Raw genomic sequence first — 18,572 nt, forward strand, 5'->3', positions numbered from 1 at the left:
TTGTTATAATAAAATAATATATAAACTATGTATTTGTGTGTGTGTGTGTGTGTGTGTGTGTGTGTGTGTGTAATTTTATGTAAACCTTAAGTTCATAAACTGCAATTTTGCAGAACTTTTGTAAAAAATTAACTTTTTCACAAAATCTGCCCTACAAGTTTTAGGCTCTATATGTATTTTTTTCTTTCTTTTCTTTTTTGAAAGAAATTGATACTTTTATTAAACCGAGAGTAAAGACTTTTACATTGTTATAAAAAAATATCTGTAACTCTCTATTAATCAAAAATCCTACAAAAAAAAATGTATCCCTGTTTCCAGTGATATTAAGCACTTTTCAACATTGATAAGAAATGTCTGTAGAGCAGCCAATTAGAATAATTTCTGAAGGATCATGTGACACTGAAGACTGGAGTAATGATGCTGAAAATTCAGCTTTACCAGCACAGGAATAAATAATGTTTTAAAATTGTTTATAATTTGTTTAAATTATGTTTTAAAAGTTTTAATGTATAAGAATGTTTAATATTTACCAACCTCAAAATTTTGAATGGTAATGTACATGATTAAAAAAAACAGTGACTTCTTAAAAACAATTTTAATATACGTTAAAAATACATCAATAATGCCTGGGTCTCTGAGGGTTAATTATCTGTTGTTTTAGGATTTGTTAAAGGAACACACCACTATTTTTGAAAATAGGCTCATTTTCCAATTCCCCTAGAGTTAAACAGTTGAGTTTTACAATTAATTATTGCAGAGTGCATAATGTAAGAATAACGTTTATGCTTCATTTTCAGGAGGAGTATGGAATTGAGCCCACCATGGTTGTTCACGGAGTGAAGATGCTGTATGTGCCGGTTATGCCAGGCCATAACAAAAGACTCAAACTGACGTAAGACCCAGCAATAAAATAATCTAGACTTTAAAACTGAAGTGTGTAATTTCTATGTGACTACTGTGATCAGACACAATTGTCAAAATAAATGGCTTTGTGGTTTTCTTATGCATTTCCATGACAGTACCCTTATTTCTCTTCTTACAGAATGCATAGACTGATCAAACCCTCAGCAGGCAGGAAGTATGTTGACCTTACCGTATCATTTGCCCCGGAGGTGGATGGTGACGAAGACCTGCCCAGTCCCCCACTGCGCTATTACTTCAGTCGAGAAAGCGAGAGTGGAGAGACGGCCTGACACACACGCGCGCGCACACACACACACACACACACACACATACAAACACACTCCGCTCTCTTGTCCTGTGGACCACAAGAGGTTTAACACTTGATCTGACTGATTGTACATAGTGAATTTTTGTTTTCTACTGGTTTATTATTTTATTGCACAGCATTGTCTGTGCAGATGCCTTAAGATAATTATATTGTGCTTCAATGTTACAATAATAATGATTATAATATCTGAAGAGTAAAACAAAAAGAAAGTGTTTACACGACTTCCCCAGGGATTATTATTGTATGTTAGTCTCTTAGACTGGGAGAGGACTTGGTAAAAGTCGCTAGACAAACATTCATCATGAATCAGTGGTAATTTATTTGCACGTTTTGGGAGGATATTGCAGAAAAGTCGTCAGTAACTATAAGCAACATAAACGCCAAAGATTTTAAATTGTTCATCATCGGCAATCACCGCTTCTTCACGACTGGTTTCCCCTGATTTTTGCTTTCAGTGAAGACAGATGAGGAAAAGAAAATTGCATTGTAATGTTACAGCTACAATGTTCAAAACGTATTCCCTGTAATACCACTAGGGGGCGCTATATTTAACAGTCCTTCTACCCATCTGCTACTAACAACTGCTTGATGTGCTGAGATTCAAGAGCAACAAAGGCTTAAAGGATGAGACTCTACGTAATTGGCAATAATGTATAGACATCACCTCCTACGTGAAGGTGTATTCATATCATTAAGTCCAACCTGCGTCTTAACATCAAAAACAGGCTTTACACAAGTTCCTCGCTGCATTTGCAGACTTGTTGATGTCATTAACTCATCCTAAAGTGTCCTTTAGGCAGTTGGCTGTTGCTGAGCACACATGTGATTGGCAGTAGTGATCAGAAATGACACACACACAACCTGACCCAACACTAAGCTTTAAGCTTACAGTGGATATGTTGAAATGCACAAAGAAAAACATGGAAAGGTTTTCTAGTTTGATCCCTTTAAATGGCGTTAAGCTGCACAGAATTCCCTCTCATAATGTCCAGTATTTACGGTTTGTATGAAAATGATACCTGATGATATCTAAAGGAGCTAAACCAGTGGTTGGAAAATATGATGTCATTGTGACTACAGGTTTCAACAGAAAGTACAATAAATTAAACATTTAAATCAAGTCAAAATGCATTTACCTTTTTTCTCTCCTTTCGTCTTTTAACAAGAAGGCAGTTTGTGGTAATGTATAATATAATAAGTGTATAATGGAATATAATTTTAAAAAGTATAATATAATACTGAAATGTATATTCAACTGGCATAGGCATGTGTAAGGCTGGGGAAGGGGCAGAAATTTAAAAGGGGCAAAAAATTAGCGAGTTGGGGCAAAAATGCCACTAAATTGGACGAAAATGCCCCTGCGCAAACAAATTAAATCTATTACGTCTGTTGCTAACAAAATGACAATGATTAGAAAGTGTCGATTGCGGCATTAAATTAAAAATGATTTAATTTTAGGCGTTTTTACAGTGTTGCACATTATAACCAATCACATGCGATTCTGTTGAGCTTAGGAATGCAATGGCCAATCAGAGGCGTTCAGATGAGTCATCGCTGAAACTCATCAGTTTTGAGTGCAACAAAGCACAGATGTAAGTACAACGTAAGAGATTAATTTCACAGTGTAGACAGCTAATGATATGAAAGTTAATGATATGTCACTTTCTGTATAGTAATTTATTCACTGTTTGAATAACCTTAGAGAGGAAACGTTTTATAATGATCAATTTCTAATGTTTTTATTAAACTGTAATCATGTTAAATACAAATTCAGTCCCATTAAACATATTTTATTAGCCTACATGACACCCATGTCTGGTTCTTGCCTAAAAAGACAGGTTTATGATGTTTGTAGTTAATTGATTTGGCTGCTTTTAGCCTTACCCTGGAGTTGGTTCACCCTCCGCCTATGTCAACTGTTCAAAAGTATGGGGTTAGTAAGATTTCTATTTTAAATATGCTTAATTTATGTCAAATAAAATATATTTTCAATTCATCCGAGAATCCTGGAAAAAAAATCTTATGACAGTTTCTACAAAATAATACGAAAAGTTTCATAAAGCACCAAATCGGCATATTAGAATGATTTCTGAAGGATCATGTGACACAAGACTGGAGTAATGCTGCTAGAAATTCAGCTTTGCATCACAAGAATAAATTACATTTTAAAATATATTAAAATAGAAAAGAGTTATTTTAAATTGTAATAATATTTCATAATATTACTGTTTTTACCATATTTTTAATCAAATAATTACAGCCTTGGTAAGCATAAGATGCCTAAACATTGTTGCCTACTGCAGACTTTTAAATGGTAATGTATATTTAAACTAATAAATGCTCATACTCTCTTTGTTATTATCATACTTTCATGGTGCTTTGTGACTGGAAGTTGAAAATGAATCTGCACACATGGAAGTTCACAAATGACTCTGAAATGTTTGATTCAAGGCTCTGCTCCCTGCAGCACACGTGAAACAACTCGCCTGTGTCTCTGTTCTTGGCACGGGGGCTACTTTGAGGAGTGGAGTTTGACCTCTGGGTCACTTGGGACAGCATGTCTGAGCGTGTGCTTTCAGGACACGTATGCCTTCTGTCGTGTCTGCAGCTTCTCCATGCAACCACTTCAACAAATTCTATTACGTTGGATGGGTTAAATCAATACGAAATGCCTTTATACTACAGCACACAAAAACACAAAGAAAAGGTGTGTAGTCATAACATATAAGGTGATTTAAAAGATACATTTTCGAGTGTAAATCACACACTCTAGTTCAGATAGAGGAGGAGGCCTCAGGAATTCAGTTTACCCTGGAGTGTCAAATGAACTGCCTGTTGAGTCAGAGTTCACACCAAAAGTCTGCACCCTCCCCCATCCCCCACACACACACACACACACACACACAGTCAAAGACATTTAAGAGCACAGATGGTTAATGGCTATCTTGTTTAACATGAATAGCTACAAGCTTCTCGTTCTCCTCCTGTGCCTTCTTCTCCTGAGAAAGATGATGTAATGTAACAGTCTAGACACTGTACAGCTGCTAGCTCCTTATGCAAGCTCATTAAAGTAAGGTTATGGGATCTTTGCTGAAATCCATTCATTAATTAGACCTACTACAGCCTAGCTTTATAAATTAATTTAAACAAAGATTCTTTTACCTTTATAGGATCTTTGTTTAATTGCAGTTTAATTATATTGATTTAAGTACACACAGATTTAAGTTTTCGAGTTAACTGCATTATTAAACTATCTTTCAAAAAGAAATATCTTTCTGAGTGCGTGTTGACACTATTTATTATCAGATTTGAATTATTACTTAGGCCAGCTTCTGTTTTCAGCGGCATATTTGCTCCAGTTTGTTCCTCCCTTAAAGGGGTCATATGATGCTTTTTTAAAGATCATTATTTTGTGTATTTGGTGCAACAGAATATGTTGACATGCTTTAATGTTCAAAAAACACATTATTTTTCAAAGGATCTCTCTCTCTCTCCAAACTTTCCGTCACGCTCTCGCTTCTCTCCGGGAATGTGTTTGCTGTGGTCCGCTGGCTGATTGGTCCGCTGCCTTCCGGGGAGACGCGGATTGGAAGCCTGCGCTCGACATCTGGAAGGGAGGAGAGTAGTGATGGGAAGTCCGATTCATTTCTGAGAATCGGTTCTTTCGAACAGTTTGTTTGTCAATGAGCCGGTTGAAAATGAATCGGCGGTTCTTTTACGTCTTCGCCTTGTACCTGACATCTCGCCTCGGCATGGCATGTGTCCTATAAAGCCATATGTGGGCATATATTGCTTCCAGTAAACTATAAAACTGCAAAGTTTAATGACAGCATGTTATCCAAACTACTCCTTCTTTGAAACTTAATTCTGTATTAGCCATAAAGTTGTGTTTTTGTGGTGACTCTTTGAAAACAGACCAATTTCGTTTATCATTATTTTATTACTTTTTTCTTGCATATATTGCCTTTTTTATTAACAAGGATGTTTATTGTAATTCATGTACCACAGTTACATTTGTTGCAGTCATTTACCACCTCATAAAAACATAAATTTAGAGCAGAAACTACATAAAATTACCATTAACATTAAACAACAGTAATATTAATTTTCATCACTCCTCTGGAAAGGTTTTTGGATGTTTCAATTGAAATATTCACTCCCTGGTTTTCGGCTCTTTACGAATCGTACATTTCCAACTGAGAAGGTTCTCGGTTCAATGAATCAGTAGTGATTTGTTGACTCAACAACCGCACGCACCGATTTTTCGTGAACGAATCATTCAGAAAGGTCTTGCGAATCGGTCCGACCAATTCATTAAAAAGATCCGACTCAAATGAACGACTCGTTCGCGAATCGGACATCGCTAGAGGAGAATAGACGAGAGAGGTAAACCAGAAAAGCGGAGGAGAACGGGAGTGGGTGCTGACATCTGAGGTGAGTGATGTGCTTTGCCAAAATATTTAACCCTGACATAAGAGCAGCTGGATTTATGATTTGGGAACATTTAATTCTTGCTGTTTGCCACTTTTGTTGGTAATGAGTTTGAAAGGTTGGAAATATGAAGTTGTGGACGTGCATCGCTTTAACAGCGAAAGCTGAAGGCGGATAGACGCCTCGGTAGATTGGCTTCTGACTAACTGTTTCGATTATTATTTAGTCCGAGCGAACGCTCGGGATTTGCTACAGTAACAAACACGTTATCGCTTGATACATTGTAACGGTTTTGCCGCGTATTTGGTGCTGTTATATCCTGTTCGTTCTATTTGCGATGGAATGGTAGCCTATAAACGGGGGTCGTGCGTGTGGTCGCAGCCCTCCTTCTGAATTTCGCTTCACTTAACCGGTCACTTTGCGCTTCGCTGTCGATCCTTCGCTTTTACAATTAATGTTACTTAAACATTAGGATGTTTGCAATTTAATTAGTGCCATTTGAGACGTCTGTTTCACCACGGTTGTTTTTACGCGCCTCGCCTCTCCCCTCTCATGTCTACGGCAGGCTCCGGCCCCCTGTTCGAGGCCAGGCGAACGGAGAAGTCAAAGCAGCGGGAATCGAAAGTCTGTCATACAGGCCTGAGGCAAACGCGCTTGTTTGTTTAAGCTAAAGCACCAACATGTGTGTCTGTGTGAATCATTAGTGTGAGGCTGAGCGCGGCCGTAGGCCTGAATGTTCTGCACCCGCTGCTGTAGGAGCGCGTCGCAGCGGCGAGACTGTCGTCCTGTTACATGACGCTCGTTCTGCTGCAGGCACAGGCAGCTCCAAGAGCAGACATGTTCTGTATAAGACCATTTCACATTCTCCGGACCTTCCAGGCGTGTACAGAACTACAATAGCCAATTATACGGTACACCAGCACGAAATCTTTGACCGTAAGAAGGCGTTTGCGATGTCTAGCTGTCTTAAAATTAATGGGTCGAAATGTAGAAAGCATATGCAACATTGAGAGCAGCTCTGGGAATTGTTGTTACTTCAAAGCTGATTACTGCATTTCTGGAAAGCAGTGTTGTTTCCAGATGAAATGGCAGTGGTGCATGGATGTCAGTATTCGGCCTGTTTATTTATGATCTTGTAAGTGTGTTTGTAAACTATAAGCGGTCATTTCCACTGAGTTGCATCCCTGGGCCCTCCACAAGAGATGTGGGGTGTGAGTGTTTCATGGGTTTGTCTGTTTATAAGCCCTAGCATGGGGCATGAATATAAATATTATTAACAATTTGATATAGAAATGTATAAAAACGAATACTAATAATATATTAAAGGGGTCATATGATGCTTTTTTAAAGATCATTATAATTGATAATTTAAAGGGATAGTTCACCCAAAAAAGACAATTCTCTCATTGTTTACTTGTTCCAAATCTATACAACATTTTTTAATCTTTGGACTATTCCTTCCTAATTTTTTGTCCATTGAAAATCTATGTAATAATTTTCAAGTTTCAGAAAGTACACAAAGACATTATAACAGTCATAAAATATGATTGAGCAGTTTAATCTAACTCTTCTGAAGAGATAACATCATGTTAAATGATGAAGTTTTTAGTTTAGGTTTTTATTCACATATAAACATTGATGAAAGCATATTTTGAGGGTCATTCAGAAGTCATTCAGATTCATATGTTAATGTAACAAAAAAACCCCAAAAAAACTGCTAGTGGTCTGCCATGAAAAACTCGAAAGAAAATACTTGGACTTTCAGAGTTAACTTATTAAACTAAGATATTAATTACATATGTTAAATGCAGTAATTCTTGAAATATATTAAATTCTTTAAATATATTGTCAAAAATCTTGAGATTAATAATAAATATTAAGAGGTATTTCATTGTTTTTAATAAAATCAAAATATGTTTTTCTATGTTAAAAATCTATACATATCTCTAATACTGGGTAGAAAAAATACACACTGTCATCTTAATACAAGGTATTAAGAAGTATTCTCCAGATCACTTCAGTACCATAACAACATTAAAGCCGGTTGTTTAATTTTGGAAACGGCATGTTGTCTTAATATCACACTTAATATATGAAAATCCCTAAATCCCTGATTTAGCCTACATGATAAACAGAATAATTTATTCCAAATGGAAGCAGGGATATTTGACATTTTGTGCTAATGAGTTTACATGATCAGTGTCACAAATTGTAATTTTTATATTAATTAATGTCCTATTAATAGTGCAGGATCTTTCATTGTTTCCAGGTTTAAATAAAAAATCCAAGATGTTAAATAAATATGGTCTCAGACTTTTGGACCCCACAGTAGTTGTCCCATATAAAGCTATTAAAGAATATACAATTTGCTACTTTGTACCATAATCTAAGTTGCAGTATGCATAATAAAGGAAATCTTAGTGTAATCCTCTGACTTTTGCAGTGGATCTTGTCCCCATTTCTCTTCTTCTTGATCTCTTAAACTTGACTTTATCCCTTCACTCCTTGTCTTTTTGTTGTGCAACAGCAGCTCAGTTCAGCCTGGTCTAGTGAAAATAGTATCCTTGTTAAGGATTCAGATTTCCTTGTGCTCTGGTTGGCATAAGGTCGCTGCTTCGGGAACGAGAGCCTTCTGGAATGTTTTGCTGAGGGCTGTTGTGGTCATAAAGTCTTATTTCCAGAGCCTGTGCTTGTCAGGATTTGTTGTATGATGCAATGTTTGTTATAACATTCATAATGGGTTATATTTTGGTGAACTCTTGCTACAATGCTAGGCCATATTATATGGATTCTCAGTGCACACATTGCCAGCTTATGCAGAAATGTGATTTTGTTTGGGTGTAAATGTGCTTGTTGTCACAGGATGTTTAGACTGGTGGTGGTCAGACATTATTGTGACGTATATATTTAGGGTATATGGTGGCTACCAAATTTGACTTTCATAAACTAACATTTTTGGTATGTGACATAGCCTGAAATTGTCATATAACACTCAAGACAGAAGACTCCCCTAAGGTTAGTAATGGCAGTACGACCCATTTTACAATTTGGCTGTTGACTATTTAACATTTCACTCATTTCAAATGATTTTCTGTTGGCACAGGTGCTGTAGATAGAGCGTAGTTTGTGTTAAACCCGGAGCATTCCTTCATATAATGCAGCAGCTGCTGTCATGTTCATACTGCTCGGCATTTAAATTTTTTTTTAATTTTTTACATTTTTTTCGCATGGCAACAATAAGGATTTTATTTGCCCTTCCAGTATTTTCACTTGTTGCATCACCACAAAAATGATTAGTTTTGTCTTTAGAAATGTATAGGCTATTTTAATATGTGCCAGGACGGTAGTTTTACTGTAAGCATTGAGCTTCAGCCTGTTGAAGTGTTCATTTAGGATTACATTATTATAGGAACTGGATGAAGGTTGCAAACGTACATTTTTATAGTTTGAAGGCTATTTTTTGTTTTGTTTGGCTAAAGTAGCCACAGGCTACTTTGAAACAACTTAATTTTCGTCAAATTAATTATTTCCACTTGCCCCACAACAAAAAAAGATCAATTTTATTTTTAGAAATTTATTTTTATGTGTGCCATTTTTTTCTTTATTAAAAAAGGGTTTAATTAGCTTGTTTTGATTACATGAATTGTGGAAATTACACAGCTGTTAAGTCTTAATTAAAAACAAACTTTGTACACATTTTATGTAGAATTGTTCAATTTGTTGTTTTCAACTAAACTTCTAATTGATGCTTTCAAGACTTTCTTACAATTAAATTTTGACAAAACCTCATCTTTGTTACCCAGCTGCCTATGTTTAAATATGCAGAATTACAACAGCATTCAATTTAGTACAGAAAATGTTTATGTCTACGAGGCCTAAAAACACAAGAACAACAAATGTAAGCTGTAGTGACATTGCGGCACAGTTCCGTTAATTTGCCCAAGACTCTCTCACACTGGCCCCGAACCAGCAGGCCATCCTTATTGTTGAGCTTTGGAATGTATGAGACTGATGTTTTCTTATACTGTGTTTGAAAAAAACATGAAAGAATAAATTCTATAAGCTTGAAATATATTAGATATTTTGTAAATTGTAAATATCAGATGAGACAATATCCTACATCTCACCCATTTTATATACTTTTATTCCACACTCTTTCTTATCCCATTGCTCTCTTTCACTCTCTCTCTTTCACAGACACACACATCTCAGCGGACTGGAGTGATGTTACTTTGTCAGTATTGGTAACCATCTTCATACAGGATCTGGTATCCTTGTTGCAGCCTGTGTGTTTTTTTTTTTTAGGTAAGCGATGTGATGTCACTCACTGCTAATAGCAGCGTCCTCAGGGCATACTCTCTTTGTGTGTGTGTGTTGGTTTATATTCGAGCAGGCTTCTGCACTATGTCTCTGTCTCCCTCTTTAAGGGTCTGGACTTGCTGACTGAGGAAAAAGTGAGTCAGAGGGGGATAGAGAGAGAGCGAGAGAGAGAGAGAGAGAGAGAGAGAGAGAGAAGGGGGCCGAGAGGGAGGTGCAGTGGAGAGACTGCAGCTGATGGCTGAGAGGGGGGTGTATGTAGTACAGGGGTACATCTGCACTGTTGGGTTATTGCTCTCTTATATTGTTTTAACAGGAAGGTGCTTTTACTGCAGGCATTGAGCTTCAGCTTGCTGAAGTGTTCATTTAGGATTAGCCTATATGAATACGGGAATTGAAAACTTGGGCTGTAAACTTAAGTTTACTTTGTTTTTGTGAAGCTGAAGTAACCACAGGCTACTTTGAAACAATTTTGGTGAAATTAAACATTTAGGAGCCAAATGACTTTTTAGCTGACAAATTACACATTGACTTGATAAAGATGGTTATTCAGAAGCAGTTTAGTTCTCATTTGATGCTGTCATTGTAGTAATCCTGATTTTTTGCATTTGTGGTTAGTAAAAAATGTCCTGGGGCCTCGTGTATAAAACATTACGTAGATTTCATCCTAAATGTGTGCATACGTATAAAAGCTAGATTTTGCGTATAAAGTTTTCAGATTTATAAAGCCATATGTACGCCAGAACCGGCTCAAAATTCCCTTTGTAATACCCAGTCAGCAGAAGATTGTGCGTACATGGCTCTCCACCCCGTCTCCTCCCCGAAATAGCCATTTATGGAGCTTACAACGCCTAGTTTTAATATGCATAACATCATCTGCATATCATTTCCATGCATATTCCATCCATGTGACACCATGTTTAACGCAGTTAAGGGTAGGAATACGTTAGGAAAATATGAGATACGGACTATAAATGTGTTTTGAGACATCACAATTCTAATTTATGCAATTTGCCTAAAAGGTAAACATATATTTTAGAATGTTTATAGCCTATATTTTTATGGAAAGAGATAGGCCTTATTTTTTTGCAGTGTAAATAGCTGTCTGACTCACCGCGTCAATAACAAAACATTTTGAAAATAAAACGCGATATCTTACAGTTTCCTTCAAATTCTATCTTTTAAATATGGTGTTTGTCACAATATTGGGAAGAGCACGAAAGGGGTTATCATTAGGCTACTGTCTGTGCGTGACACCTGTGAACAGAGGTTCTACTGTCATCAGACCGATGGACTGTTTGATCAACGAGAGCATCCTTGTGTCTGTCGTTACCGTCTATGTTCCAAAGCCATCAAACAAAGTCAAGTTCATAAAAATTATCATTATTATTCGCGCAAAAGTATTTTCTCAGAACATGAGTTTTGCTATTTAGAACACAATTTAAAGCGGAATTGTCATGTGCCAAGCAATCCTCGCTGTGGAGGAACACTCAATCTAACTCTGCACTGGACCCTCTCTTCGTCGATGACTCTAACCACCCCGTTACATGTTTTTGGTTCCAAAAACACTTGAAAATGATCCTCGCTCAATCAGACTTACCCGTAAAAAAAAAAATTCCAGCTACTACTACTATCGGGGCAGCAACTACAGCAGCTCAAAAAAAAACACATTTAAATCACCTTCTATACTCGGGTAATTGGAGGCTCTCCTTTGCAATGCAGTAAGTCACAGACTCATGCATACGAAATCCACCACCAATTTAGCTAAACATAAAATAGTTGCATTTTCTCACGAGATCAGGTTAAAGGGAGTCAGTAATGACTCTAAAAGATTCACTGACTGAGTCTGATCCAAACCCTAATTCAAGTTCGAGAATCTTTTTAACTGACTCATTAAAAAGAGCAGGTTCATAAATGTTATTTGTTTGCGAAACAGTATATTAACCACCATACGAGATGACATTTAATAAAACCACATATAAATGTGTACAAAATTTTCTCAACTGCAACCAATGATGACTAGATTTTAAATTATTGTTGTATTTTTTTAACATTTGCAACCATTTTAGATAAAATAAAGGCCTTCGTCAGAGCCAAAAGCCTAGCGGGCAGCACTCCGACATGTAGCGTAGTCCCGGCCAACTGTACTGTCTAAATAAAGGTAAAAATGCCCCAAAAAAATTATCTTTAAAATAAAATAAAACAAAATAAAAGGAAGCACTCTTCAATTACCTGTCAGATTGTCACATAGTTCAGTGGCCCAATTTAGCATAAAAAAATGTGAAGCTTTGGGAAATAAAAGCAGGAGTACCATGTTGTGAACATTTATTGACTAAACAACTATTGACTAAAATTATGTACATTTATAGAGTACATTTACCTTTTTAATGTGTGTGATTGTGTATTTGTCCCTTCTGTGCAATCAACGTTTACCATATGTGGCTTTGTGTTTGCTGAATAAAAGTTTGGATCGTATCTGAGAGATGTGGCTGCGTGCACCACCTCCCTCTGATTCTCAGATCACTGTGTAAATAAAGTTTACGACTGAAAATCGGCTTAAAAACTGTCTAGTGGGATGCTGCCCTCAGACTAACTTTAGAGAACTGAGGAGGGAGCAGCCAGACTCATCATTCATCCGTAATCAATCCTGCTTTCCACAGAAGGGGTGTAAGACCATGCCACGATCCCACTGTCATTTATAATGTGTGTGTGTGTGTGTGACATTATCACACTCCTCTCATCTGACTAACAGTTGCCTTGGGCTTGACTCAGGATTATAAAAGTGCTGTTTCATTCCCACTGTGTGTGTCCAAACGCCTGTTTTCTATTCCAGCCTAACAATAGGAGGCTTGTATTTTCATTTCTTGCTCCCGATTCTCTCTGTCTCTCTCTCTCATTTCCTTTCTTCCTCTCTGTTGCTGTTGGAAGCAGACAGCCATTTGGACAAGATGGACCGTCTTTCATGTGGTGATATACTGTATATGGATCTTCTCCTCGCCATTTACCCCAAGTTTGTATGTGTGTTTGAGTTGGATTGCATTATTTGCTTAGCGTTAAGGGTGTGCGATATTGATAAAAAATGATATCTTGATATAATTTGGGATTTTTTGATAACAGTAATTCAACAGTATTTTGCTGAGTGTGTTTTTGTGCTGGTACCTTGGCTGGTTCAGGCCTGTCATGAATAAATAAATATGAAACTAAAACCGCCAGAAGGTGGCAAAGTCCCTGTCTTAATGAGTGATTAGTTAAATCATTAATTCAAACGATTCGTTCAAAACAACTGATTCATTTAGAAACAAAGCAAGTGATATTCTTTATGACTGGATCATTGAATCACACTGAATCCCTGATTCATTAAAAAAAAAGATTCATTTAGGAATTCAAGTCAAGATTCAAGGATTCATCCAGTTTCTCTGAGATGCACAAATGCTCTGCTCCGTCTTTCTTTGGAGCTCTTTTTGTTGGTGAAACAGGAAAAAAAACAGGCAATAATGTGTCTAAAGTGTAACTCACTCAATATCAACTTCTTGTTTGTTGAACTGTTGTATAAAAGCAATATCACATTTGCGATCACGCTCGTGTGCTAATATTCAGGAAAATGGCACTCTTGCTTGTGTAATGTTATTACTTAACTATATCATATCTTATAAATATAAAAAAGCAAAACCTATACAGGGATATTTTTTGCTTTCATAACTTGAATTATAGTGGCATTTTAACTGCATTCTAATAGGCTTAATCAAGCAGTTAATGCTTTTGGACTTTCAAGTTTTTGTTTGTTTTTTGCAAACTGAGTGACACTCGATAATGTCTTCTCACACATCCATAAAACAACAATTATGATATTATCGTAGATGATAAATATCACACACCTCTACTTGGCATTAAACAGAAAATGCTCATTTGCCTGATAATTCAACTCGCTGTTCCCTTGAAATGAAAGGTCACAATTATTGACAAGCCTGACATCACTTCCTATTTCCTGTGGATGTTTTCACAGGGCCTGAGTACACACTCACTCCTTCATTCCTCTGTGTGTTTGTTCAGAGTGATTGTGTGTTGGCATGTCAGTTGAAAGCCAGCCAGGCTTATGTTTCTAAATGCTTTTCTGAGAAATGCAAACATATTGATGCTGTTTTTCTGAATGAATTTGTATATTATTCTGTCTGCCTCTCCTCGAACTTCCGTCTGCTGTAACAAATTGAAATCGTGTCAGGCATGTCTGGCTTGGAGATGTGAAACGCACAAACACAGGCACTGCACATTAACCTTCTAGAAAGTTCCATAGCTTCTTCAGTCTTCTCCTGTCTACAAACTCTGTCAACGTCCGTCTTGTTTCTTTTGTTAGTGTTTTTTTTGACAGAATGATGAGGTGAGATGCAGGTTACATATGCACATGAAAGCAAATCTGCATTTCCAATATTTCTTAGTTGCGTGTGAGTGTGTGTGTGTGTGTGTGTGTGTGTGTGTATGTTTTGTCAAGGCTGTCAGGCACAGATGGTAATTTTTATGCTAATTTTCATGCCTCAAAGCAATGCACTCTCAAAAACCTGACAGGTCCAAAGGTATGAGTATATGTGCGTGTATGTTACACATCGGTCATGTGTGCTGCTGAAATTTCATATTCACCTATCAAGCCAAAAGCAAGAGGATCACTGAATTATCAAGATGTTTTATTAATGCTAGAGTGTTGTGGGTGGTTGCCAGGGTGACGTTATACAGTTGCTTGGGTGTTCTGGGTAGTTGCTGGTGGTTACTTCAGTCCCAAAAGATCCCAAATTAACAGGGATTTCTTCAAATCCCTAACGCTTTCTCACAATTCTGACTTTTTTCTTGCAGTTGCGAAGAAATAGTCAGTCTTTTTTCCCTCAGAATTGGACTTTATGACGCTCAAAAAAAGTCAGAATTGCAAGATGTAAAGTCACAATTGCGATCAGAATTGTGAGATAAAAAGTCACAATTACTGTACTTTTTGGTACAATTACTGTAACTTGCTGTTTAACTACCATAGTATGATGCATCGTTGGATATGTTAACTAGTCACAACTGTTTTTCAAAACCATAGTAAGTTCCGTTGTCCAAACCACAGTGGTTCAACAATAAAACATTAAGTTGGTATAGTACACTGAAAAAAAAAGGTGTAGGATTTTTTAAAAACAATTTCACAGAAATTGATAGTAAATTTCACAATTGCAAAGAAACTGCAAGTAACACATTGCATTAAATGTGAAATTTAGAAGAAGAAAACTGAAATAGTATTTTCTTGTTAAATGTACTCCAATGATCTTTTTATTTATAACTTTGAAAAATATTTTTTTTTACAGTGTGATTACTTCTGATAATTTGTAAGATTATTTTTGTAAATAACGAACATGGCATCTGGGGACTACTGCACTATTTTTGTTTTCTGTTGTTATGCATAGATTAAAATGTATAGATGCAATGAAATATATAGATATAGATTGTACAGCATGTTAGCTTGCTTATTTTTCAGCACTTCCTCTTTGTGTAATCTACAGAGTGGTTTGAAAATCTGTTGGCCAAAGGCCTGTTAAACTGCAGATTGCTGGTTTTAATGGCTATTAGTACAAATATATTGCTACACAATCTGATCAGGAGTTATGGAGTTTCACAGAAATAAAATAGAGAGAGAGAAAGGGAGAGATAAGCCCTGTATAAGCTGTTTTATGTAATATTGAGACTTTGCTGTGATTTGTTAATGCTTAGTTTTATGTCCACAGGTCAACACACATTTTTGCATTTAGTTTGACTGTTTTTCAGAGGAAATGCTGGGAACAATGGACCCATCCTGCTGGCTATTATAGAACATGCTTATTTCTACACACACACACACACACACACACGTTGTGTTTCCATGTTTTATGGGGACATTCCATAGGCGTAATGGTTTTTATACTGTACAAACTGTATGTGCTATTGCCCTACACCAACCCTACCCCTAAACCTACCCCTTACAGGAAACTTTGTGCATTTTTACTTTCTCAAAAAAACTAATTCTGTATGATTTATAAGCTTGTTTCCTCATGGGGACCTCAAAAATGTCCCCACAAGGTCAAAATGTACTAGTATTACTATCCTTGTGGGGACATTTGGTCCCCATAATGTGATAAATACCAGGTACACACACACACACAATGTGTCCGGCCAGCTCACTCTTTTTGTTACACTCTGTGTTGTGTCTAGCTGAAGTTCCTTTCAGCCTCCTTGTCGTGTGTGTGTGTGTGTGTGTTGATGTTGCTCTAATGGCTTGTAAGTCATGTTTATTGTGGCCCATCCGCTCCGCTTCGAGCTGTGTTGAGGTCACAGGCATTCTGCACCTGCTAAGGGGCTCTATGTGAATATAGAATATAATGAGACAAAAAAAAAAAAATTACTACATTTCAAAATATATAGTTTCAATCTTTTATACTGTACACTTTACAGTATGTTGTGATGCCTAAATTCAGTGGAGGAATTTAAGATGATTGATTTTAATGTATGCTTTTATTTATTTATTTGAAACCAAAACCATATGTTTCTATGTTGTTGTTGTTGTTGTTTTTTTTACTTTTACTTTTATTCAGTAAGGATGCATTAAATTGACCACAAGTGAGAGTCACTGTTACAAAAAAAGTCTAGATTGAATAAACATTGTGCTTTTGAATTTTGCATTCATCAAAGAATCCTGAAAACATATGTTTACACTAAAATATTAAGAAACACAACTGTTGTTAGCATTGATAATAATAAGAAATGTTTCCTGAGCAGCAAATCAGCATATTAGAATGATTTCTGAAGGATCTTGAGACACTGAAGACTGGAGTAATGATGCTGAAAATTCAGCTTTGCCATCATAGGAATACATTTAAAATGTAAAATAAAATATATGGTTTACAATATATTAAACTAGAAATGTTTTACTGTGTCTTTGATTAAATAAATGCAACCTTGGTGAGCATAAGAGACTGCTTTCAAAAAATCTTCAAGACCCCAAACTTTTGAAAGATATCAAACCTATAAATAAGAGGTAAATGATCTATGCTATACCAGATGTGTTTGTTTATTCATTTATTGGTGAAAACTGTTTGTGAATAGGTTACTATAAGAAGGATCAAAATGTAACATAGCTTTACTGTCCTACAGTCAGAGTCTGTCTTTGAATATATTTACATAAAGGAAGTATGGTGGCCATGTCTCATACTCCGCTTAGTACACTTCTGCTTCACTGCCCACCTACCCAAATTAATAGTAGAATTGTAAAAACTAGCTGTTTCATGAGATTTTACACATTGTTCTTGTGAATTACGCTGGTTTATATATGACTTAAATAAAATATAAAATATATTTTTGTGCATATATAATATGCTACTATACATTTATAATTTTCTTGTGGCTAATGAAGATGTTGTCGAAACCAGCTGAAAAAAAATGACCAGCACTGCTTTAGCTTGAGCCAGTCAGTTCCCATACATATATGATACAGTGGTAGAAGTGACACTTTGGGATATTGAGTGTCTATTGAATGAGAGTTGGCTTTGAATATGACAAAGATTATGGCATCACTAGACCAGAGTTGTGGAATGTCACCTCCATCATGATAACATCACTGAAAGATTATCCACAGAGGTTTGGGGCAGTAATAGTTGCATGTTTTCATGCTCTTTGTGTGTGTGTATGTGTGTGTGTGTGAGAGAGAGAGAAAGCCCACTCCAGATGTTTGGCATTAGTGATCGTGTTTGAGTAGGATGGACTGGTTTTTAGTGACGCCCACCATCTCCCTCCCCCAATTCCTGTCTCCTGCAGGAAATGGGTTTTGGGCTCATTTCAGCTCCTGTGTGTGCCTCTGGCTCTCACACAACACATTGTGGTCATGTTGTCTGTGAGAGGGACAAGAATGCTCCTCCGTGTGTGTTCCTGAGCCAGGCTATGTGCCTTTTATCTACGCCATTGCTTCTTTGCCCTATTTCTCATAGACTTAAAGGGATAGTTGATCCAAAAATGAAGATGTCATCATTTTTTAAATTAATGTCATTTCAAACCTGTGTAATACAAAAAGGAGAGATTTTGAAGAATGTGCTGGTTGCTCTCCACAACATTTTCACAACTTTTATATAATCAGGGATGCACGTAAGTTTTTCAGTCTGGTTCTCATGAGAGCACCTGGAGATTTTATTTGGTACTCGCCCTGCACATAGTGTGACCCATTAAATATAACTATAAAAATAAAATAATTAATAATAGTAATAATAGTATTATTGCACTTTATTTATTTATTAATAAAAATATAAATAAAGTGCGATAATACTATTATATTTTAAAATAAAAAAAATAGTATTAAATAAAATATAATTATTTTATAGTCCACCTAAAAATACAGCGCTAATATTTACATGTTATTTTATTTATTTTTTATGTGAATTTTCAACATTTTCAAACCTAAAATCAACAAGCTTTTATGTTGATGGGTTGCCGGAAAGTAAGTAAGTGCGCTGTCATTTTTAGGGCACCAGTGAATGAAATGTCACAGTTTTGCGTTTTGTTCTGAAACCTGCAGTGCATAGTCTAGATTTATGTTTTCATAAATCTTATG

The 18,572-nt window shown here is 36.3% G+C and overlaps 2 protein-coding genes across 2 annotated transcripts in view; both read left to right on the top strand.

The window, feature by feature from the left end:
- Window positions 1-2,353, top strand: part of LOC107702375 (ubiquitin-like modifier-activating enzyme 6) — a 16,040-nt gene extending 13,687 nt beyond the window's left edge. The window contains exons 32-33 of the mRNA XM_016504676.1: window positions 798-892; window positions 1,043-2,353. Coding sequence (XP_016360162.1) covers window positions 798-892; window positions 1,043-1,193 — 246 coding nt within the window. The 3' untranslated portion in view covers window positions 1,194-2,353. The remainder of the gene's footprint in view (window positions 1-797; window positions 893-1,042) is intronic.
- Window positions 2,354-5,599: 3,246 nt separating this feature from the next.
- LOC107702376 (amyloid beta A4 precursor protein-binding family B member 2-like) overlaps window positions 5,600-18,572 on the top strand; it is a 48,640-nt gene continuing 35,667 nt past the window's right edge. The window contains exon 1 of the mRNA XM_016504677.1: window positions 5,600-5,665. The gene's annotated coding sequence lies outside the window, so the exon portion shown is untranslated. The remainder of the gene's footprint in view (window positions 5,666-18,572) is intronic.

Source organism: Sinocyclocheilus anshuiensis, unplaced genomic scaffold (genome assembly GCF_001515605.1).
Source record: "Sinocyclocheilus anshuiensis isolate Anshui unplaced genomic scaffold, SAMN03320099.WGS_v1.1 scaffold86, whole genome shotgun sequence".
Classification (NCBI taxonomy): Eukaryota; Metazoa; Chordata; class Actinopteri; order Cypriniformes; family Cyprinidae; genus Sinocyclocheilus; species Sinocyclocheilus anshuiensis.